The 24,568-nt window shown below is 35.5% G+C and overlaps 1 protein-coding gene across 14 annotated transcripts in view; it reads right to left on the reverse strand.

Annotated features, from left to right (window-relative positions):
• The window catches only part of SUGCT (succinyl-CoA:glutarate-CoA transferase), a 336,870-nt gene that overhangs the window by 274,389 nt on the left and 37,913 nt on the right, over window positions 1-24,568 (reverse strand). For 13 of the 14 annotated variants that reach the window (XR_010829335.1, XR_010829336.1, XM_066992205.1 and 10 more), the window contains 2 exons: window positions 21,622-21,713; window positions 15,725-15,868 (listed from right to left, as the gene is read on the reverse strand). Coding sequence is in view for 12 of the 14 variants with exons in the window: in XM_066992205.1 (XP_066848306.1) it covers window positions 15,725-15,868; window positions 21,622-21,713 (236 nt within the window). In the remaining 2 variants the exon portion in view is untranslated. The remainder of the gene's footprint in view (window positions 1-15,724; window positions 15,869-21,621; window positions 21,714-24,568) is intronic. The other variant, XM_066992200.1, reaches the window with a different exon arrangement.

The raw sequence follows: 24,568 nt of genomic DNA on the forward strand, positions 1-24,568 counted from the left end.
CTACCTTAAGAGATAAGGCAGTATTACCCTAAGCATTTTGCAGAATGGTCAACAAAAGAAAAGAAAATATCAGTGTCTTGTCCAGATTCTGAAAGGAAAGGAAGCACCATGGATTTGTGAGCTAGAACTCACATTTCCTGATCCATGGTCACAAGACTTTCTCAGTCAGAAGATTAAGTTTCTGTTCTCTCCTATTCTCATTCTACATGTCCAAGCTACAGAAAGTATTTCAGAAGTCTTCAGCTCTGACATGTTCTGCAGTATTAAGAGGTAGGCCTCAATAAATCATCTGCCACTAGAAGATAAGGAGAGATTCATCAGGTTTTTAATTTGACAGAAGAAAAAAAAAGAAAAAAAATTAATTTTCTGAAAAATATGGCATGCTAAATTTAGTAACCATAATTTCAGGGGTAAATATATATATTTTTAAGCACAAATGCATCTTAGGAAAAAAGTGAAAATTTATGATGCAGTAATGCATGAAAAACAGTGGGTCTGTTATAATCAGTGGCAGATTTTTCATTATTTCTCTGGTAGAACAGTGGGTGACTATGTATCTAAAGCCAAGTAACGCATTAAAGCATTGCAATTAGTAATTCAAAAGTTCTCATTAATTCATCAGACAATGCATTTGTTTCACACTGTTAACTAGTTGTGACAGTAAGTACAACTGTTTGCTTAAATAGTAGGCCTTGTGACAATATTTTTTTTTTTCCAAAAACATGATTTTCTTCAAATATCTCCCCTAGATGGAAGAAATTTCTTACAATGATCAAAGTGTTTGCAATGTTCTGTAACTATTAATCAGGCTAATCTACATCTAAATACGTAGTAATTAATTCAGAGTCCACCAGTAATACGTGAATTATATAAGAATTTCTAGAAAAAAAATGTTTTCTCTTCCTTTCTTCATATACCCTGAAAAGGCAACATGAGCACATCACTTTCACATTTAAAGCAAGTATTTAGCAGAAAACCTAAGAAAATATACAGCAAATGAGAATTTAACTGTTGCTGAAAAACTACATCCATATGCTAACTACAAATACAACACCATATTCCTGAAAACTGCTGGAAAACATTTTGGAGTTGGGTTTTAGTTGCAGCTTAGTATAACCCAGTGTCACTTCATTCAGCTAAAATGTTAAACAATGTCTAGTGTGTCCCTCAGTAGGAGATCCACTGGAAAATCTCAGCAATTAAGGAAATGGATCTGCAAAATATATAGAAAGGACTTTTCCTTCTGGTTTGCAACTTTCCTCAGTAGCACAGAATGAAACACACTATATTAGAGTTTGATGAGTCACAAAAGTGTATTATTTATTAATTACAGATATCTTAGTCGTATCATTCCTGTTATTTTTCAATTTGGGGTCACACCACCTAGTGAGGTTTTTCTAAAATAGCAAATGGCTATGCAATGATGGTGAAATTCTTACCATATAAATTGCTAGATATTGTTCTGTATTGTTTGTGTGTAGCACTGTACTGTAGCTGCTGTATTACAAGTTTCACTGATGGGTGAGAAGCATCCACTACAATGGGCTTGGACTTTTAAAGACATAAGAACATCCTATTCAACATGTATTTGTATTTAGCTTTTCACACTTCAGCAAGGAAATGCTAGGCTAATCTTAACTGTAAGAAGTATGAAGTGAATTAAAACCCAGTGAAACAGAAATCCTACCATATTGATATTGAATACAATCAAGCCAAGATGTCATTCCATTTATTTATTTATTTTTCTGTAGTCTATGCTGTAGAAATAGATTTTTCACAAGAAAACTGCTATCTTTAAGTATAAAAATATTTTTAACAGTATTCCATATTGCTTGAGATGAATATAATTCTTTTAATGGCAGAAAACTACTTGTACACATTTCTCCAAAGCACCTGTACCCTGTACAATGGGAAAAAAGATTTGAAAAAAGGATTTAAAACATAACACTCGCTAAATACTGGAATTGCACCACTAAAGCTCGTTCAAAGGCCTGTTTCAGTAGCAATAGGCAGCAACATACTGATCTTTTGCTTTCATGCCTGTGTGTCCTGCTCAAGTTGTTTTACTTATAATTTTTTTTTCAGTTAGTCGTGAAGGAAAAAGACTTTCAGTTCCTTTCAAATTATGAGTTGTGTACCTTGTTTATAGTCATATCAGCCAGCCAAAAGGAAGTATTATTTTTATTATCATCATTATTATACAAATAAACTTCTATTGAGCACATCAAAGTATGTATTTTAGCGTTTTGTGTTTTATGCATAACTATACTCAGTTGAGTAAACTTTGTGGCATTTGCTCCTTAGTAATAACTGTCTAATGAATTCAGCAGACTTAGAAGACTTGCTTCTATTTCTACTGTTCCATGAAATTGTTACAAGCAGTCCCAGGACTTTTCCCTTTCCCTTGCTTTTCCCTTTCTCTCTTTTCCCATCTCAGTTCATTCTCCTTGGTCTCCCCAGAACTTTACCTCTCACTGAGAAGGCACCACAAAATCTTTACACTATGTCCTTAAAAAAGAAAATAGAATTTATTTACCTATACCCTATGGCTGTTAATCAAACTGCTGAATTATAAGCATTAAAACACATCCCTAATGAACATTTCTACAGATATTAAAACCCCCAGAAAAAGTGTTATTAACAAAATAAGTATTTATTCAAATTCCTCTGTACAAGACTCAGTGAAGACTTCATTGCTAGAGATATTTGCTGCACTAAGAGTATCTTCAGTACAACCAATCTCTCAAAATGAAGACTGGGTACATTTGTAGTACATTCTCACTTAAGTATTTTTAAACCTTTATTTAAAACTGCTTTCATGAAACCTTTATAGACCCATTTATTTTCTCTTTTAACTAATACGAGATTCATAAAAGTAACCTTTGGATTTGTAACATTAAAGCAGATGTAATACAACAATACAGACACCTCTGTATTCATTTGCTTTCAGAGACAGATTATGTACCGTAAATATGCATTATCAAGTATCTACGGATAAGCATTTCTCTATTTCACATCAATAAAGGGAACACACACCTTAACATTCCTTTCTGATATTACTGTTGGCGGCCAAATCACGCTTTTGTTACATACTTACCTAAACCAGAACAAAAACAGACCTACATTAAAGTCTGAAAAGTTATGCTCATCTTATGACAGAAACAGACAGATGGGAAACAAGATATTAAAAGCCACAAGGTGAGCAGACAAAGAAAAGAGAATTTCAAAAGATTTTTTTCAACACAGCACATCAAACAATTTATTACAATGACTTCACTGAGTCAGTCCATCATTTATTTATGTGCAAGCTCAACAAGTGTACATGAACAACAAAAGATGACAGGTAACTGGAAAAAAAAGAGAAAAATAACATTTTAATTAGATTCTTTACTTTCTTCCTTCTCCAGTTTTGCGTCCATTTTACTGCTATGTATCTTAACAAGGCTTTAACTCTTACCAAGTTGATTTATATTTTTCTTCATTCTCTATTTATTTTTCCTTAGAAAAGGCATGTAGGCCTTTAGGAACTTCAACAGACAGGTGTTTTACAGCAGCATAGACAACTTATTTTACAATACTCTAGGGAACTAGCAACCAAAATATTAATTTATAGGTGTGTAGGAAAAAATCATCCTAAAAAAAAATTCAGTGACTTATATTATGCAAAGGCCAACAACCTTCCGCAGGGGCTCAGGGCCACAACATTCCCAAGAGCCATCAATGAACATTGCCTTTTATCCAGGCAGATAAGGGACTCCCTTCTAGCCTGGAGTTTAGAGCTCAGCAGAAGCTTAAAAACAGCACAAGAGTGCCATACATTCATAAACCACGCAGACATCCCCACTCACGAGTACACAAAATCACTGCCCAAAAAAGAGCAAGATTTTACAAATTCATCAGTGATATCCCTACATCCATGTAAGGCAGCAGGTCTGACCTTCTTCTGAATATTAATTCATAACTGTTGTCCCATAATCCTCCTCTCCTTCAAGAGCCCATAGCACTACGGCTGCTTTCAACCTGTGTTTTGCAGAGCAGCAAATTCCATGAATGACTTTGAAGAGATCTGCAAAAGCAACCTCAAAAATCAAGACCTTGATCACATAGGCCAAGGCTTACTGTTAAAGAATCTCCACCCTCTTCAAAAAATCTCTGTGGTTATGTTAGGAGCACCGTGCTCTGGCTGAGAAGGTTTTACTTCCCAGTGACACTGATTTCTTTTAATGTGAACCTCCATGATGTGATCAGGAGTTCTCTCTTCACAAATTAATACTCCTGGCATTGAAGCACATGGTATAATCCCAGACACAAATACAATTGCCTAAAGTGGAAATCAAATTCTTATTGACAAATAGCTACAAATTTAGAACAGACCTCATAGTAGGTCCTGTTTTAGAGCCCTCCAACCAGATACTTAAGCAAGTATCCACGTCTGTACCAGTAATCACATGCAGCATTTAAGACTCACTGATTAAAGATATCCACTTGACAGAATAGTCCTTTTTCAGATGACAGCACACAGCAAATCACAGTCACAGAAAATATGTGTTAGGACATGCTTAATAAACTACTAACAATAAAAAATAACAATAAAAAATACATGCAAGGAGAAAAAGGCAAAGGATTTGAAGACCCTATGTAAGGCATGAATTCTCAGAGGGGAAGGAAACTAAAAAAAAAGCAAAACAGACTTAAGTTTCAGTCTGCAGTGGTGTAAATAGTGCAAAAACAATGCCTGAAAACTATACTTGCTTAGTTAAAAAAAAAAAAAAAGTTTAGGCTATATAGAGGCACTAAAGCATCTTCACAAAAAGAGGCATTTCCATTTCAGAGAACTGCTAACTGAGTTCAGTAAAATTCAACATCAACAAATCTAATCTATGAATTATTTTTTTTAATTAGCTATTTAGAGCTTAAAGAGGACCGGTATGAAAATTCTGTGCTTCTGACAGCTTTAGCATCCAGTGGAGAGATCATCTCTTCATTAAGATTCAATTAATATTGACAACAGTAAAGACTTGATGCAACTAACAGATGTAGCACTTGAAATTTCAAAAACAAGTATTGTTCAGCACACAGTTTCAAGAGAAAGTAAATGCCAAATGGACTCCTGTCTCCTTACTCGCCACTTCAAGAAAAATGACTTACAAGAAGAATTTTAGATGAAGTATCAGAAATAAAAATCTGGACCATAAAATCTATTAGACAGTACTGGCATGAAAAAATAATAATAAAAATTCTTGTACATGAGTTGAAGAAACCAACATATTTTTGAAGGAAGAATCAGTTGCATTTTCTTAATGGAAACAACATATTAATAAGCTTTTTCTGAAAGGGTAAATAAACAAACTACTTCACTTAAAAATGAATTTAAAAACAAACAAACAACAACAAAACACACAAGAACTCCAAAGTTCAGAAATAGTTACTCTATACACTCTGCAAGATTGTACTACACATATTACTACCTGAAAGAAAGTTGTGGGGAGCTGGGGGTTGGCCTCTTCTCACAGATAACTAATGATAGGACCAGAGGGAATGGCCTCCAGTTGCGCCAGGGGAGGTTCAGGTTGGAAATTAGGAGACATTTCTTCTCAGAAAGAGTGGTCAGGCATTGGAACAGGTTGCTAAGGGAGGTGGTGGAGTCACCGTCCCTGGGGTTAAGAAAAGGTTGGACGTGGTGCTTAGGGACATGGTTTAGTGGGTGACATTGGTGGTAGGGGGGATGGTTGGACTAGACGATCTTGAAGGTCTTTTCCAACCTTAATGATTCTATGATTCTATGATATACAACCCTCAATCACTTGTTCATATACTACCTTCTCAAACTGTCATTTAAATATTAGGTATTTATTTACTTTTAACTTCTCAGGGAATACACAGTCCAAATGCTCCACTGAATCTCCTAGAGAGTCTCCATTGGCCTTTATGAATACCATATGTTGTGCACATTGCACCTTCTGCCATCCTGGGTTCCTCTCAAAAGACTTCCTTGAAACTAGGGTGAATCATCTGCCAAATTTAAAGTTTCCACTCCAAAGAATGAAGGCACTGAGTTTCTCAGGAGAATGAATAAAAAAAAAAATGTGCCCATCAACGTATTTTCCCATAACTTGTTCCTGGAAACAGATGAATCACTTTAAGAGTAACTTTGAAAACAAACCATCTTTTGGCAATTCCATGACATGGAAAATTCGGCCAAAACAGTTAAAACTTCAGTGAAGTTATAAGCAACTAAAACCAGACTCTGATAACAGATATATCGGATAACCTTAACAATGACACTTCTACAATCATTTCCTCAGCTCTCCATCTTCTGTGAAGAAAGAATATATATTGCATATGTTACCCTCTACATTTTTACACAGCTTTACCAAGCCCATCAAAAATGTAACTTCTTAAAAGTTTCTTCTGCTACATTTTATACAGATTTTTAAAAATTCTAATGTATTTTCTTATAATATTCCTTAATTGTAGCCTTAACCCCTAGGAACCTATGCCCTTATTAAAGACATAAATAAAAGCTGAATTACAACTTAAAATATTTAGGTTTTCATTCTGTTGGTGCCTGGCTGTATTTCATTGATTGTTTAGAAAATAGCATGGATCAAATTCTTAAAGTGGCTTCTATTCATGCAAAGAACTGTAAGCATACTTGCAAAACACAGAATAACATGCACTTAAAAGAAGTAGCTAAATTTGATAATTGAGAATAAAAAAAAAGCAAAACGTGCAAATAAAACCCAGACAAACAAGACTTTGTTCATATAAAAGTTAATTACCTATGAGAACAGGCATCAAAATAACTATAGTAGTTTTTCTTACTGTTTGTTACAGGGTAGTATCTAGAGGCTCCAGTTTGGACACCACATACACTTTTGTGCAGGATTCTGTTGTTTTATTGAATCAGTAAGAAGGATACTTTTCCATGTAAAGCTGCCAACACTCAAAATAAGTTGTACTAAGGCATTTCTCACTTCTGATCTTAGATTAGAAACAGTGCCATTTACAATGAAAGTATGCGTAGACCTAACCATTTACGGCACTCATCTTTTTGTCTCCATATTTATCAGCATTAACACTTACACACAAAATAAATAAATAAAATAAAATAAAATAAAAGCTATTATCTGCTCTGTCGATTATTGTCTCTCCACAAAAACAATGCTAATTTTAACAGCTTGAGATGTTGAAGCCAGTCCATAACTTACTCTCCTTTAATATGAAATAGCCATTTTTTGTAGGAAAACAGATTATATAGATTAAGGAGAAAACATACATAAGAATTTCTACACAGAAGGCAGTTATGTCCAGAAGACTGCTTGCTTTGAATGAAGAACATCATTGTCTTTGTATAGATATGGAAGATAAACACCATCAAAAAGCATAACATTGCTTAATTTTAACAGAAGGTTTTCAAGAAAACCCAACGAAATAATTTTTTGGGGGAAAAAAACTTTGCTTTCAACTGCTCTTGCATAGGCTGCAATAACAATATCCTCCTGCACACAAAGCACACAGAAATAGAGGGAGATGGGTAGCAGAAAAAGTCACGTATTGTATTACCTCAGCAGAACGACACTGGCATTAGATGTAACACTAAAAGATCTTTGGATGCTGCCCATTAAGTACTTCTGTGCTAATGCACTACAGGGATGACACAAGAAACAGACACATGCAATTGAATGAAATATTAGAAATAGCACATATTTCAATTCATGAGATTGATGTTGCAGAGGCACAGAAATATAACGAACACCCTCCATTCGTTTGTCCACCTTGCTTTTTTAAGCACTGTAATGCTGTCTGCACCACAAACAGGGTTCATCTATGGAACTGTTAAGCCACATACAACTCAAAAAGAAACATGGTCCAAAGTCCTATTAGATCTGAGAAATAAATGAGGTTAGTATTACCAATGTGTCTGGAGTCAAAATATGGCATTTCTGCATGACATTTTGAATAGTGACAAGTTTGTACATGCTTCTCTGAAAAAGGACTTTTTTCCTTAACAGGTTTAGAAAATTATTTAATTAGTACCAAAAAGAAAGAAAGAAAAAAAAAAGGCAGAGAGAGATTACAGAGTAAGCTTGAATGAAGTTACAAAATAATTTCACATAATTTTCATCACAGAAATCTAGTACTACAAATATTCATTCCAAAGAAGGCAAAGTATTTTTACCAATAGCTGAACTCAGCCTTTTAAGTAGAATTTTTAATTTTTTTTAATTTTTTTTTTTTTTTAAGTCCTAAACCAGAGTCTGGGCACTTTTTTTATATAGCTTTCACCATAACATAATATGAAAATAATGAATCATAAACTCTGGCCTAAGCACGTCACTACACTGAAGGGTTTGCAATTTAATTGAAGAGCTGGAAACAATACCGTACAGAATAATACAAAGAGAAATACAGTCACAGCAGCCAAACTCCATTAGACCAAAAAAGTCATTAGTCCAAATTTGTTCCAGCATCATCCTTTACTTCATCTTTAAAATAAAACAGTCAGTCAGAGCTATCTGAGATGGTCACATTAAGCACTGCTCAAACCTTAGTTACCATTCCTTCAGCATAACCAAAAATCATAGAATCATAGAATGGTTTGAGTTGGAAGGGACTTTAAAGACCATCCAGTTCCAACCCCCCTGCCATGGGCAGGGACACCTCCCACTAGACCAGGTTGCCCAAAGCCCCATCCAACCTGGCCTTGAACACTTATTCTGCTACTGGTTGCTTATATCATTGCCATTTCTTTTGAACTACTCAGGTTATTCCTTTTCTCCTAATACTTAGCATGATCCCAAAATATGATCTGTTGGTAATAAACTACAATAAACATCTTGATTCCATTTCCAAAATTGCACTCATATTCAAAGGTCATCTAAATAATAAATTCATTAAAAGAAATATCTTCCTTTGTCTTCAAACTCTCCCCCTTTCCCACTCCAGATAACTGGCTTTTTCTGTGTATTGAGTGGGCATATTTTTTCCTATCTCCTTTTTAGTCTTTCTCTAATCGATGACAGAGGTAGCTCCAGAGAGGAAAATGAAGCTGCAACACATTCAGGCTTAGTTTCATTAGCACAAGAGACAATAGTAGTAAAGACAAAAAGGCACAGACTTCACTGTCAAGTAGCAGATGAAGAAGAAATTTCCCTTGCAATCTGGCTAAGTACTCTGTTTACAGCGAAAAGAAAGCCACTAAATCCAAGATGCAATTGGAGTATGATCTACCAACGACTAACTAATCATTAGAAATCACAACACACATTCCACAGAGGCCAATATTAAATTGAGTTACTGTCATGTTAGTGTGGTCTTCTGGTCTACTTCAATAAAATTCTGGTCACTTAAAACCCTGAGGGATAACTTCTGTTCTCAGTTATACTGAGGTCCTCAACTGAAATTTTGAAGAATAGAGTCTGAGGCACTGTATATATGTAAAGAAACACTTGTTTAATTTAGATTTTATTATCTTTTCATATCAGAGCTGTGTCATGAAAAAGACAACACATCTCCATACAGTGCATACACACTTTTATAACATGACAGAATATATTTTGCAAAGAGGATGTTTTATAAGCTTGCAAAAAAACTCTTTATTCAAACCATAGACAAAATAAGGCAACCATGCAAGAGTCCTGCTAGCTGGCTTCTGAAATCACCAGAAACAATGGCCTCTGGAAAAGCACATTTACATTCTGTATTCAGTGAACTCAACTTATCAAGCAGAGAAGCAACAAGCTACCACCATGATAACCTGAATAGCACCCGAGTCCCAAGATTGGTATTTCTCACACAACTTACTGCCGAGGGATCCCATTATGCCATATATGCCCTATGGGCAGCATGCAATCACTACAAGTTTCACCTATATTTAATAATTTGTAAAAGACATATCATGAAAGCTCTAAATAGAGAGCACTCAAAGTACCTTAAACAGATACGCCTTCAACACATACTTTTTGGGAAAAAGGGATTCAAATACAAAAACTAACAGTTTCTAAACCTCACCATTTTCTCAATAAACTAAATGCCACACTAAAGCATAGAGATAGGATCTAAAAAATAATTTATGCCAAATTGCTAGGTTTTTATAGGGTCACTTTAAAATCTGGAGAAGATGAAGAGTTTCCTATGACAAATACAAATTAAAACATAATAATAAGAAGCAGAGAAATGTCTGATGAACAATCATTTAATACAAACAATATTAATTGCATTATCCTGTCTGTGGAATCTGGAAAAAAATTACACTCCAAAACTGTAGAAATGTTAAATGTAAAATACTTCTTGCAGATTTTCAATCCAAGAGAAACCAACTTATTACAGTATTTGTTGGAGCCTGGTTGTAATTAAATACAGGAAGGATATTAAAACTTCCAAGAGATTTTTTTTTAAGCCACAACAGAAGAAAAGGCACAATTGCATAATTGGAACCAAATCCAAAACCCACTTCCTTCTTATTTACTAGCATCATCTAAAGGACACTATTTAGATGCTGACGCTGAAGGGTCTGGAGCTGAGAACTGTAAATCATCTGATTTCAAAAATTTCAAAGGAATTGTATGACATGGGTTAAAAGTTTATAGATGATAGATATAGAAAGTTTGTGCTCATTGCAAGACCACATTCTAGTGGTCACTGTATCTCTCTTGTCGGTAAAATCCTAGAATTCTGTTTTGCTGTGGGGAAAGAAATCTTCTTTGATAATAATAAACTGCTATATTGGGTAAAAACGCTTGATACAAAGACTTTGAAAGGAAGATATGTTTTAAGATATTCTATAAATAACATTTTTAGAGAACATGATTTCACCTATCAGATACTTGTTCTACATAGACCAGTCAAATATTAAACAAACTTGCCAGTCAGAGGGAGATTTCTTTAAAAAGCTTCATTGATGGATGAATTCAGTTCTGTGATCTCTGTCATTAGCATATTTTTGCAAGTAATAACATCAAAAGAATCCCCCTATACAAAAAAGGAAGCCTCTTGCATTTCTATAAGGCATGCAGAAAAGTAATAGCACAGATACAGACGGGCATGTACATGCTAGGTTTCTTGCTATAAAATAAACCAATTGTTTTTCAGGAATTTCCTAGCATTTATGTGATTTAATGCCTGGGTTTTCTTTTTGTTTTTGTTTTGTTTTCATAGAATCACAGAATGGTTTGGGTTGTAAGGGACCTTAAAAATCATCTAATTCCAAACCCCCCTGCCATGGGCAGGGACACCTTCCACTAGACCAGGTTGCCCAAAGCCCCATCCAGCCTGGCCTTGAACTCTTCTAGGGATTGGGCATCCACATCTTCTCTGGACAGTCTCTTCCAGTGCCTCACCACCCTCGTAGTGAAGAATTTGTTCCTTATATCTAATCTAAACCTGCCATCTTTTAGTTTAAAGCCCTTTGTCCTATCACAACATTCCTTGATACAGAGTTCATCCATATCCTTCCTCTAAGATCCCCTTAAGCACTGGAAGGCCACAACACTGCTCACTGAAGATACTAGAGAGAGAGAGAGAGAGAGAGAGAGAGAGAGAGAAAGAGATTATATAAAAATACCATTTACCTTTATATTTATGGTCTTATTTCAGAATTCCCAGTTCAGGTGAAGGAATGTACAAAAGGTATAAGCACATCAGATCAGTGCATGAAATGCTGTCAGAAGCCAAAAGTTTCTTACAGGTCCCTGCTGTCATAACACTTAATAAGAAGACATTTCAGCAGCACTTTTGTTTAACACACAGAAAAAAAAAAGGGATTTTTTTTCCTCATTAAAAAATAACTACACTCCATTGAAACCCACACTGAAGGAAAAGTTATCATGATGCATTTATTTGACATCTAGATCCACAATCAACAACAACCAGAATTTAAAGTCTACAACTTCAGGTTCCTTACTGTTTTGACAGCATCCATAAGAAATCTCAAAGACATATTCTCTTTAAACATTAATCACAGAAGGAGCTAGCTTTAGATATCTCAGCTTGCTAAAAACATAATCACTCTAAAAGCATGGATCTTTCAAGAACCTGATTGTACCACAGTAATTGTCTAACTTCCCTGTAAAACATTACCACAAGAAGTACTGAGAGCAATTTTTTTTCAACACTATTTAAATTTTGTTCTTTTCTCGTCTTTGATGACATTGACCTTCGAAGACTTACAAGTAAACAACAGTTTTGGAAAAAGGAAAGAAGGAAGGAAGGAAGGAAGGAAAGAAGGAAGGAAGGAAGGGAGGAAGAGAAAGAAAGAGAAAGAAAGAGAGAGAGAGAGAGAGAGAGAACCAGGACAACTAGATGTTCTCAGAGAGACTCAACTGTCATTTATATTTTTTCTTCATTTATTTTAACATGTTTTTTAATGGGGTTGATCACATTTTGGTGTTGGGTTTTTTTACCCCATCATCTCATCCAAAAATATTTTTTCCAATTACATAAATGTTCTCATTACAGCCTTGGGCCAACACCCCAGAGTTAATTTGTACTGAGGTAGTAGGGTTATTTAAAACAAAATAACTGTTTTCTGAATAACAACTCATACATGTATTCTACTCCAAAATATCAACTTAATTAATTTTAATTTACCCAAGTTTGAGGTAAATAAAAACATTCATTTTGGAATTAGAGTGCCCATGCATGGAATTACTCTTTAATCACTTTTATATAAATAATTTAATAACAAGTATAAAATGAGATAATATATATAAAAGCAAAAATACAAAAAAAAAAGTCCCCTTCACCATTTTGCTTTTTCAGCTGTGCACATAAGAAGTCAAACACCACAGATCATGCTTTGTTCACCAACATGCATCCAAGTGCTCATTCCCTTTCTTGGGTATGTCAATGAATGGCTCTAAATGATAATGATGTGAACAGAGATGTAAATTTCACAAAGACAGAATACTTTTTTGCATGGCTAAAGTTGTCTTAACCAACAGAAAAGATTCTAAAGACAACTGTGCTGACAAAGGAAGGTGAAATGAGAGTTACACCAACACCTAGCTTTAACTCTTACTACTTCCAGCATTTGATAAAATATCAAATAATAATCACAGAATCACAGAATATTAGGGATTGGAAGAGACCTTGAAAGATCATCTAGTCCAATCCCCCTTCCGGAGCAGGAACACCTAAATCATGTCACACAGGAACACATCCAGGCAGGTTTTGAAAGTCTCCAGAGAAGGAGGCTCTACAACCCTGCTGGGCAGCCTGTTCCAGCGTTCCGTCACCCTCACCGTAAAAGTTTTGTCTCATATTTAAGTGGAAACTCCCATATTCCAGCTTATACGCACCCATTGCCCCTTGTCCTATCACTGGGTGTCACCAAGAAGAGCCTGGCTCCGTCCTCCTGACCCTCGTCTTTTACATATTTATAAATGTTAATAAGGTCACCCCTCAGTCTCCCCTTCTCCAAGCTAAAGAGACCCAGCTCCCTCAGCCTTTCCTCATAAGGGAGATGCTCCACTCCCTTAATCATCCTTGTGGCTCTGCGCTGGATCTGTCGAGCAGTTCCCTGTCCTTCTTGAACTGAAGGGCCCAGAACTGGATGCAATATTCTAGATGTGGTCTCACCAGGGCAGAGTAAAGGGGGAGGAGAACCTCTCTCAACCTACTAACCACACTCCTTTCTAATACACCCCAGGATGCCACTGGCCTTCTTGGCCACAAGGGCAGAGTGCTGGCTCATGGTCATCTGGCTGTCCACCAGGACCCCCAGGCCACTCTCTCCTTCACTGCTTTCCAGCAGGACAGTCCCCAACTTATACTGATGTCTGAGGTTGTTCTTGCCCAGATGCATGACTCTATACTTGTCCTCGTTATATTTCATTATGTTTCTCCCTGCCCACTTCTCCAGCATGTCGGGGTCCTGCTGGATGGCAGCACAGCCTTCTGGCGCATCAGCCACTCCTCCCAGTTTAGTGTCATCAGCAAACTTGCTGACAGCGTACTCCATTCCCTCATCCAAGTCATCGACGAATGTATTAAACAATGCTGGTCCCAGTACCAACCCTTAAGGGACTCCACTAAATACAGGAAATTCAGAAGAATCGATTAAGAAGACAAAGCAGTGGAATAAAGAATCAAGAAATAACAGAATCACTCAGAAAACTACTGTAAGTCCTTTAATAAAATAGAAGTGAAAATATTAAGCAAAAATTGCAGTAATGTAAAACACTATAAAATATCTTAAACAAAAGAATAAATACTAATATATTAAAAAAAAGAATTAATAAGAGTTAAATATATTTTTAAAATATTTTTCTAAACTGCTTACTACATTTTGCAAGTCCAGACACAACATTTACAAATACAGATAAGTTTTATAAAGGGTTCAGTCCTTACAAAATTTTCTGAAACAAATTAAAAATTCTATATTAATTTAAGCAAGCATTTCCCCTCCTTTGCAGATCTAATTTTGGTAGATATTAAAATGAGTGAAACCTTCCAAGTCTCATTCATTATCATATAATGATATAAATTGAAAAGGACCTCTGGACGTCATCTGGTACAACCTCCTGGTCATAGCAGGGCCAACTTAGAGCAGGTTGTGCAATAGGCACTGTACCATCTCAACCGTACTTACAGGTATTACGATTTAAAGAAATTAAGAGCATTGTAAACAAACACACATTTGAATAAAGAAGAAAATAATAGAGCATTGTTATAGCTTTAATAAGTAGCACATACAGTCTTGACATATATTTTAAAACGTACACCAAAATTCCTACATAATCATGTTCCCTGCTTCTACCAGAAGGTATTTACATTAGCAGGTCAACATATAATTTCATCACGTACACCTTGTAGCAACATCACTTTATTTTTGTGAAGTATAAATCATTATACCAATGGGTGCTTAAATGTTCAAACGCAACTTAAAAGTTTTCATTATTACTTGTATACTGTATAGCTGTCATGATCAAAACATCTTTGTCTTTACAAATCTGATGAGATTTCTCTTAAATGCACCTATAGAAAACGCTGCATTTTCACACTTACTTTATTCTTGAATTCCCAGAAATAGAAGGCAGATCTCCCAGATTAGATTACTTAACCTGCACATAGATCAGGGCAATCCCAAGAACAGATACAGGCTGGGCAGAGAATGGATGGGCAGTTGTGGATGCCCCATGGAAGTGTTCAAGGCCAAGTGGGATGATGCTTTGAGCAACCTGGTCTAGCGGAAGGTGTCCCTGCCCATGGCAGGGGGTTTGGAACTAGGTCATCTTTAAGGTCCCTTAAAGGCAAACCATTCCATAGTTCTATGATACTTTGGTGACACTTTATTATTTGACAACTTTGGGCAATTTTGTTCAAGACATTCAATCGTTCCAGCAGTTATACTAGCAAGTGCCAAGGCCCCCCTCCCAACACTTGGTGTCACCATTTATGCTTGTCTATCTCCAGCTTGCTACTACAACTGCTACTTACTGTCTCTTGGAGATCATAAGCCTTGATTAACCTATGTTTTCAAAGAACATAGAGGTCCTTTGTAAAAAGTGAAAACCAAACATTGCTGTAGTAATTATAAACATGTCATATAAAACAGTCACTCTCAGAGCAGTAGAATATAGAAACTGTCAATGAAACCATTATTATTGTTGTCATAAATTGTACCTACTCATTTACATTAATTCATGGTAAAATGGTGGGTTTTAGGTTCAAACATCTACGCAACTAAAAGCTTTCTTTTTTTTTTTTTTTAAACTCCTACCTGAGATGACATGAGATTACAGTCAATGTGTAGTCCTTTCCCCGTCTTATACCTCTGAAGCAAACCAGCCATAATTGCTCCGCATGTATACAACCCAGTAGCAAGATCTGTCATGGCTACTCCTACTCTAACTGGCTCACCCTCCTAAAGAAAAAAAGAAAACACCCCAATTTAAATCAAAAGAAACAAAATCAAGAAACGGCAAAACGTTACTTTGTTTATAGTACATTCTGAATAAGACTTGTCTTAAAAAGTATTTACATGGATCTGCATTGCAAGCAGCAAGAGATTGAGTATCTTTGAGTGAACTGAAACAAAAATTACCCCTGAAAAAGATACTCTTGCAGTATCCACACAATTCCATACCTGAAGATGTTGTAAAGCCTGCAAATTACAAAAGATTTTTATGCTACTTTTTTCCCTATTATCATTAATGCTTCCACTCATGAATACAAAAAGGAAAGAGATACTGTAAAGAGACAACAGAGCAAAAGCCAAAGGTCTAAAGGATTTCCACAGTACATTGGCCCAGGTACATAACTCCTTGCATGGCAGAACCATAGTTCTTTGCTCTTCTCAGTCTTCTTAGTTTGAAAACAATTTCCAATATTTTTAAAGTGCAATTGATTTCAACATTAACAGAGAAAATTAGACTTTGAAGATATAAAAAAACCAGCTATTTTAATAGACTGCTGCATTTGAATTTGTCTTCTCAATCCTTGATTCCAGTGCTTCCTTCCTCAAGTACCTAAACTTTTAAGGCTAACGCTTCCTTTGCCTTTGTAAAAAGTTAACTTTTATTTATAAAAATATTTTCACAATTTCCCCTTAATCGAGAAATCAAACTACTAGCTCCGTACTGCTATGTTATTTTAAACATTGGCTTTAACTTCATTCTAACCCTCCACAACCTATAATTCTGTAGCAGCCTGAACAATTTCCATTCCTCTTAGCTATGTCTAGTAATATAATTGAGTAGCAGCCATTTTCCAACTTAATCAGCTTTTAATGTCCACGCTGTGCCTTTTTTGTGACAGGATGCATGCTATTACTACTGTGAAATAGGTTAATTTAGTGTTTTTTTTTTATCTCTGTCCTGTTGAACACGGGATATTAAGCTGCTTTAGATGAAAGATGAAGTTCCATACCTACAGATAAACCTTTCTTTGTTGGAAAAACCTCTCATCAAAGGTGGAGATTCTAACAGCACACCACAGTACTTCTGTAGCTAACACTATACTAGTTCCCCAAGCAAAGTAAGGGCCTATACAATATCTTTTCTTCAAACAAATGATTTTAAAGCAAAGCTCTTTCTCCCTACCCTAAAGTGACATTACTGTTCTAGTAGAAGAACAAAGTGTAGCCTCGGGTCAGGGAGAAAGTGGTTTAGGCCGTGGCTCATAGGCTGTGTTGAATTCCAGTTAGGATTAGCCCCAGGACGTGTCCTTTGCACATTTGAACAGAAGATCCATTCCAATAAAGCAGAGCATTTCTTCTGACACTGTGCTTTGCTATTGCTCAATCTTACCACCAGTTTACACTTTTATTCTCAACTTTTGCTGTTTGCTAAATTCCTTACGATTTGTCAACACAATCTGTCCCCGTGATAGCAACAACACATGGCTTTTTTTTTGTTTTGTTTTGTTATTTGACATAAGACATAATTTCTCTTCCCAAATTTACATCACCAATACAAAAATGATCCTTTAGAAATGGAAATTGTTTTGAAATGACATGCTTAATAAAAGTATTCTAAGTCCAGTAGTCTTTACAGATGGGAAATAACTGCTGAAGCTAATATGAACCAGCGATGGCTATATTTTTTTCAACAGCTCTGAGCTGTATACCATAAGTACTCTTTTGTTGCAGTTTGTTTGTTTTTAAGTTGAAGAATGGCCCCTCTGGTACTGTAGATCCCAATCATGCTTTGCTGTTCTGTGCTCAGTAAAACAAAAATGCTTCTTCAGCAAGAAAGAATGCTTACTAAACAGGCTGCACCACCATAAAGATATCTAACATTCTGTGTAATGATCCACTTAGAGATCTAAAGGGAACTTGCATCCAACTTGTTTTTCATTTAATTATGTACAAGTTATTGCCCTAATGAGTCACTGAAATTTTCAAAGGAATATTCATCTGACACTAATATATCTGAATATGTTAAAGTACAAACTTTCTGTTCATCAAATACAAAACTTGAATGTGGTGTTTAGCCAATAAAGTATCTATAAATTATGTCTTCCAGGACAATAAAAGTGTCATTAGTGTAAACTCAGTCCTTTTAGCATATTTTAATTTATGTTAAAAAAAAAAAAAATCTGGCCTGCAGCATCAACTTTCATTTCAAAATGCATTTGTGGTACAGATTTACACAAAACAGATTCCACTCTGTTGCTTGTAAATTTTCATACATACCAGAATTTTGGATTTTACAGGTGTCATAACATTTCTAATAAAGAGGTAGTCAAATACATTAGCTTGAACAAGCTACAACAGCTTGAATTCCATGCAAGTCCCCCTATCTACACATGAAAATACAGTTTAAAGATAACAATTCTGCTCTACACTGAATGTGCTTGGTTTAGTATGATCAGCAAAAACACTAGCACAAACTAGTATGATCAGCAAAAACACTAGCACAAAGTTTGTGCCTTTAATTGCAATATTGCAAAAGACAGTTTGATTTCAAGATTCAGAAGTTTGCTTGGAAATCTTTCAAAAATAGTCAGCACTATTTCAGTAGCAGCTATTTCTTAGCAAAGAAGTGAAAAAGACATACAAGATTTCTTTATGAGGGAATCTTCTCTCAGATCTTGAAAAATCATGTAAAAAAGCACAATCTTGTATTCAAGAGTTTTATACTGTGTGCCAAATGTGATATTGTTCTGTATTTTTGGTACATTCCACTTTTGTATTATATTTTTTCTTCCTTCGCTATATCCTTAACAAAAAGGTAACTGAAAAAAATACTCGTTTTAGTCAGAAACTTTCTTCTTAGTTTCTTCCACTGTGATCTCTGTAATGCCTCAAAGATAGTATTATATAAAGTACTGCAGGAAAAAGAATGTTACAAACCATCATTTTGTCACAGAAGAAGTTTTACTCGAACCCCTGTGTTGGTAATACATAGATTTCATGGAATACTATTTAGAGTTTACTAACTGGAGGCATGGCCGCTTAGTACCCAAGAAAGTTCAGTGATCTGCAACAGTAAACTGCTTTCTTAGACATTAAATCAGCAGCCAGATGGCTGGAATAAAGTCAAACTCACAATATGGAATGTCTCTAAACTAAAATTCATGTTGCTATAAATTCTATCCATTTTTAAAATGTCAGATATAGAACATAACTTTTAGTATCCTATTATTAAAATGCTTCATGAGGAGCTCTACATATGTATTAATACACATTAAAACTAAGCCCCTCGGTGATGTATGCAGATGTTTTGTTTCTGCTGCACAACCTCATAGTTTGTCTACTGCAGCTAAGACCTCTAAGACTGTCCTGCAAGCAGACTGAACAGCTTGTTTACAAAAAGAAAGTTTCCACAGAGCACCGTTATACTGATGTTATTGTGCTGATTATGAATAGCTACACCACAAGCCAATACAAAAACATCATCTGTTCTAACTTTTATTTCTTTTTTTCACCAGTTCACAAGACTAACATTTTCAATTTACTGTAAGGAAAAAAAAAATCATAATCTAGTTTACTGGGGTGTACTTCAGATCATCATGTTATTTTCAGTATACAAATTCACATTATCTAGTCAACAAACAACAAGTTTTAATAGAGGAAAAATCACAGAAGTGAGCAAAATTCTTTTTTCTTCTTTGGCCATTTCTCTACATGCTGACTGACATAAGCTTTTTCTTCCCTTTTCAGAGCTGGTAGTGTTTGAATTCCAACAAAATCAGGCACATGTATAAATATAGAACATGGGAATTTTACTTGAAAATAACACTTTAAACAGTAAAATTTTAAGCAAGCATACAGTGTGATTTTAAAAACATTTTGGTCAATTTTCACCACAACAAAAGACACACTTGAATCTTTGGAGCTGTTGACTATTTAAGTATTTGAAACAAAACTGTCCATCTATACATCAGAAAATGTTTTTTAGAAACTGATAAAATATATGACCAATTTCAAATGAATAAAAATAAGAAGCAATTTTTAGCATGTTTATTTTAATCATGCAAGAAAATGACTAAGTTTGAATGAATTGTTAAAAGCTCCCAGTGAATAGATGAAACCAACAATGATTAAATGACTCTTGATTACATCACCTCAAGTCCTGGTGAGGTGATGCAAGCATCTGGATTCCCAGTGTAGGTCTTAACACAACCTTTTAATTAAAACCACCTCCATAAATGCCATGGAGGAATACTGCTCTCATAACACTTATATTTTCTGTCATTTACATATTTAAAAACCTTACAAGAGTCTTGTGTTTTGTTTGTTTTTTGTTTGTTTGTTTTCCCCCTCAACATTTTTAACACACTCTCCATACCCTTTTATTTAGCCAGTACTAATAATATTTGCCCTTTTCTAACAATTTATGTTTCCACCTAGCCTTGTTCAGTACATTTTGAAGTGGGCATGAAGTTTCTGGTATTGTATTAGAAGCACTGAACTCTAGAATTACTGTGCTCAATCATTGGTTAATATATATGTGCCTTACACATCAGAAGGGAAGTATCTGTGAGGAGCACGTTCAGCTATATTTTCTTGTGTTTTGAGATGGAACACTCTATGAGTATCTAGCATTAACATAGCAGCAATGGGTGGTCTTAGGACACTAGGCAAGAGATATTTCAGTTTCCTCAGTCAAATAATGCTCCACCTTAGAAAGACGACTGGTAACAATAATTGTCTGGAGCACAGCATTCTGCTGTTTTGCCATTGTTCTCAGGAGAAAACAAATCTACTGGCAGAATATCAGTCCTAAAGTAATGTCTAGATCATCTGTGGTCAGCTTTCAACAACCCACTCAATAAATATGAATATCTGACACTAAGTACAGAAACTCGCTGAGCTCCTTGTTTATTTAGAGCATGCAAGTGTCATACTACAAAGATCTGCACTACTGGTTCCAGACTATCAGGAGCAGAGAGGACTATCTAGTATTTATGACACAGAGAACAGATTTGTAGTACTACCTCACTTAAGAAATAACATTTGGAGACCACATTCCCTGCATCTGTAGGTGATTCAAAATGGCTTAAGTAAATGCCTATTTCACCAGCATTTTTCTCTAAGGTAAAGACACACGTTCTATGTATTCCTGGAATCCAGATACTAAGTTACCTCTGTAATGCTTCCTGCACTGCTGCAGCTAACAAAGATCTTGGATATCAGTGGGAATAGCAGCACATAAAGCTTTTCCAGAGCCACTAATGACATGTCTCTGGGTATTTTTGGGCAAGATGACTGAAAAGATACTTTGCCAGAGTTATCTGCGTGGCTTCACAATTCCCTCTTTAAGGGGCTGGTGTATTCACTATATCAAAGCACAGGTGAGGCTTCCTATACAAGTATGGTTTCGTTATCCAGGAGTCAACAATGTGGCTATTATAGCTCTTGAAGTGTCTGCAAGTCGCTTAACAGATAAGTTATAATAACCATAAGTTATTGATAACTCGTTCACCAAAAATTTAGGACACCCTTTTTCTTCCATTTTCTGCTTCTCAGGCCTTGGCATTGGTTTTGCAAGCGTGGCATGAGATATCTCAAGGGCATAAGTACTATCATTTTATTAGATTCACAAAAATACGACCTGGTTGGATTGTGGAGGGCATGCATAACATATGTTAGCATAGACTATTTTACTCCATACACTAGTCACTATAGGGTATGTCAAAGATTCTATTAAGTTTAAAAGTTGAGCACTGTACCTCATGCCCTGTGATATGCATGAGACCAGAAACAGCAGCTGCAATTGAGTCATATCCACCTCTCTGAACCATTGGACCAGTCTGACCATAACCTAAAACAGAAAAAGAGCAAATAGTAATTCAATAAGTGTTCTACTTGTCCTCGATTATTTTAGAATGAAAAGAAATGGAACCAATTAATATTTCTCATCAGCTTCTGTTCACAAGTTGTCCAGACTGTACAACCAATGCATGTTATTGTATTCTACTTATTCCTGCACATTTTTAAGAGTAAGTGGCTGTTTTATTAATGTGCTTGATGAGGAGGATTTTGATCCTAATTCTGGATAGATTTACTATCTCCTCTTTACTTCATTATGTTCTTTCAACAACTATTGAAAAATCTTCATTGAGAAGATCTTCCTACATCAGGAAGATCCAGCTGAAGAAGTTACCAAATCCAGATATCAGTTCTGTCTCCCTTCCAGGTATTACCACCTCTCAGTCTAATAATTTTAGACTGAAATTGGAGACTGTAAATGCACTATGCCTGTACAATGCAATGACACAGTGGTCAAAGCGTCATGGCTGGTTTCTTTTTGCTCTTCCTTTTATGGAACTAGTGAACATCAGCACAGAGGGCAGAAGTCAACAGGGTATCAAAAAATGTTTGATTTCTACTATTTAAACTAATAGAAATTCCCAGAGCCTTTAGAAGTCAAAGATTTAAGTTTCTCCTCCTCCTTAAAGAGGTAACAAATTCAAAAGCTACTCTCATGCTTTCTTTTCTCTTTTCAGAAATCTCTAGCAGAAATACCCCAATTACAGGAGCAAACTGTTAGTACAGTACAAAATTCACACATGACTCCTAATGTACAGCGCAAGAGAATAATCATCATTTCCGAACTGCGGTTAAAGTATTTTACTACCCCAGTATTTAGTAAATAATACAAAGAAAAGCAATATCCAACAAACACATCAATTCCCCTCACTGTACTACAGAATATCCTAATTTCCTGCTAGGACATTTTTTCTGGGAGACATCAGATCCCAGTTGTTCAAGGCTGAGAAGGAACTCAGCTTCTGCACTCAATACTACAAGGGATATCAGGATACTACAGCCAACACAGACTTCATCGATGTAGCCTCAAAACAAGTATTTCAGAAGAAAGGATTCACACTTCTCTTATGGTCAAATTTATATATTATTGACTTCACTAATCGAAAGAGGGAAGAAAAAATTGCCAGTTTACTCACTCTTATTAAAAATTGTTTCTCTGGCACTGGCTAACTGGAAGATCCTAAAGAGCAACTAGTGACCTTTCATTTTATACCTACGCACTCAAGTTTACAAAACGTAATAGTGTGTTGATTTGCAAGCGTAACAGGATTTGCAAATAAAATAGTGAACCCACCCCAAAATGCTCTGAATAGCTCTAAGCATATACCATTATCTCATTGAGATGAACTGTAGCATTAAAATCATTTAAATATGTGTGGGCCCACTTCAAAAACAAAATCTTGCTCAATAAAAAATATACTCAAAAGAACTTTAATTGAATAGTGAAAAGCATGTTGAAGTAAGTGAGAAATTATGCACTGACCTCAATTATTAACAAAGAAAAGACATCTCAACAAATCTGCTCACAAAAACATTTTCATAAACAGAAAACATCTGATAATTAAACATTTAGTATGTAGACAGAAAAACTATAAAGTTTTTGCAATGCTCTTCTGGTAATGACAAACACCCATCCCTTAAACACTAAATTCAGGAAAGGTGACAGGCAATAATTCACACATTTTTCTAGTGGTATTTTAGAAATGTAGATTTTAAGTTCTTTTCCACACATGACAACAGCCTGGTTTCAAGACACAAAAGATTATTTGACATCTTTCTGGTTAAAATCACAGGTTGTAAAGGTGTGTCTGATTGGTTTTCAAAGGTCATAATAAATTTAAAAGGAAAAAATACATTATTCTGGTTTTAATTTAAAGTCTAAGTTGACAACGATACTGTGAGGACAAAAATCTATTGTCATTGTAGATAGCTTGGCCCAGAAATGCCTGGAATAAAAGGAAGCCATCTAACTGTGAAAGATCTATTTCTGAAAATGAAAGATCTCATAATCCTCCCCCCCCCCCCCCCCCCCCCCCCCCCCCAAAAAAAAAAAAGGCTGAACATTATTATTTGAGTAAACTACACAGGTCAATGAAACAATGCAGTGCAGATGTTTTAGAAAAAAATAGGAATACACATACATAAAGCTTGAAGGAGAACACAAACTTTCAACTAGCTGAACTGATCACAAGACACGGTAACCCCCAGACAGATCTCCGAGTGCTTCCTAAGAATTGCCATCTTCAAAGCGTATACCTGTATAGCAAGCATTTGAAACCACCAGAGCGCAAACTGCAAATGTCCACAAAAGGACCATGTCTTTATTCAGCAAAATCACTTCCACCTACATCTTCCTAGAGCTGTGTTGAGCCTTCAGCTAAGCCTATCTTCTGCATACGAAAGAGTATCTTAAAATGAACAGGATGTGAGACAAATATGAAAGAACAAGTTGTGCTGGCTACCTTGTGTCAACTTAAAGGAAACAAAGGCCTTTATGGAAAGTATTTACAAAGCGAATGCCATAGCCTTGCACAGGCAATCCTGTATCCCTTGTGATACATAAGTTAAGAATGGAAAAGTGGCCTTAGAGGATGTATTTCACATCCACAGTTTTTCAGAACTTCCCATGTGGCTGAAGACAAATTTGCAGTTGAAATATTACAGAGAGAATATCCTAATATCCTTAACTTAAGATTGCCACCCATTTCTTTTTGTTAGTATGCAGCATCATAACATACATTGTATGAATATTCAAAATGAGACACACTTAACATGATGTAAAGGATACATCTTTTTTCCACTATCTTCCCCTCACTGACACACACACACCAAATTTGGGGGCATATT

The sequence above is a fragment of the Anser cygnoides genome, chromosome 2, assembly GCF_040182565.1.
Source record: "Anser cygnoides isolate HZ-2024a breed goose chromosome 2, Taihu_goose_T2T_genome, whole genome shotgun sequence".
Taxonomy (NCBI): Eukaryota; Metazoa; Chordata; class Aves; order Anseriformes; family Anatidae; genus Anser; species Anser cygnoides.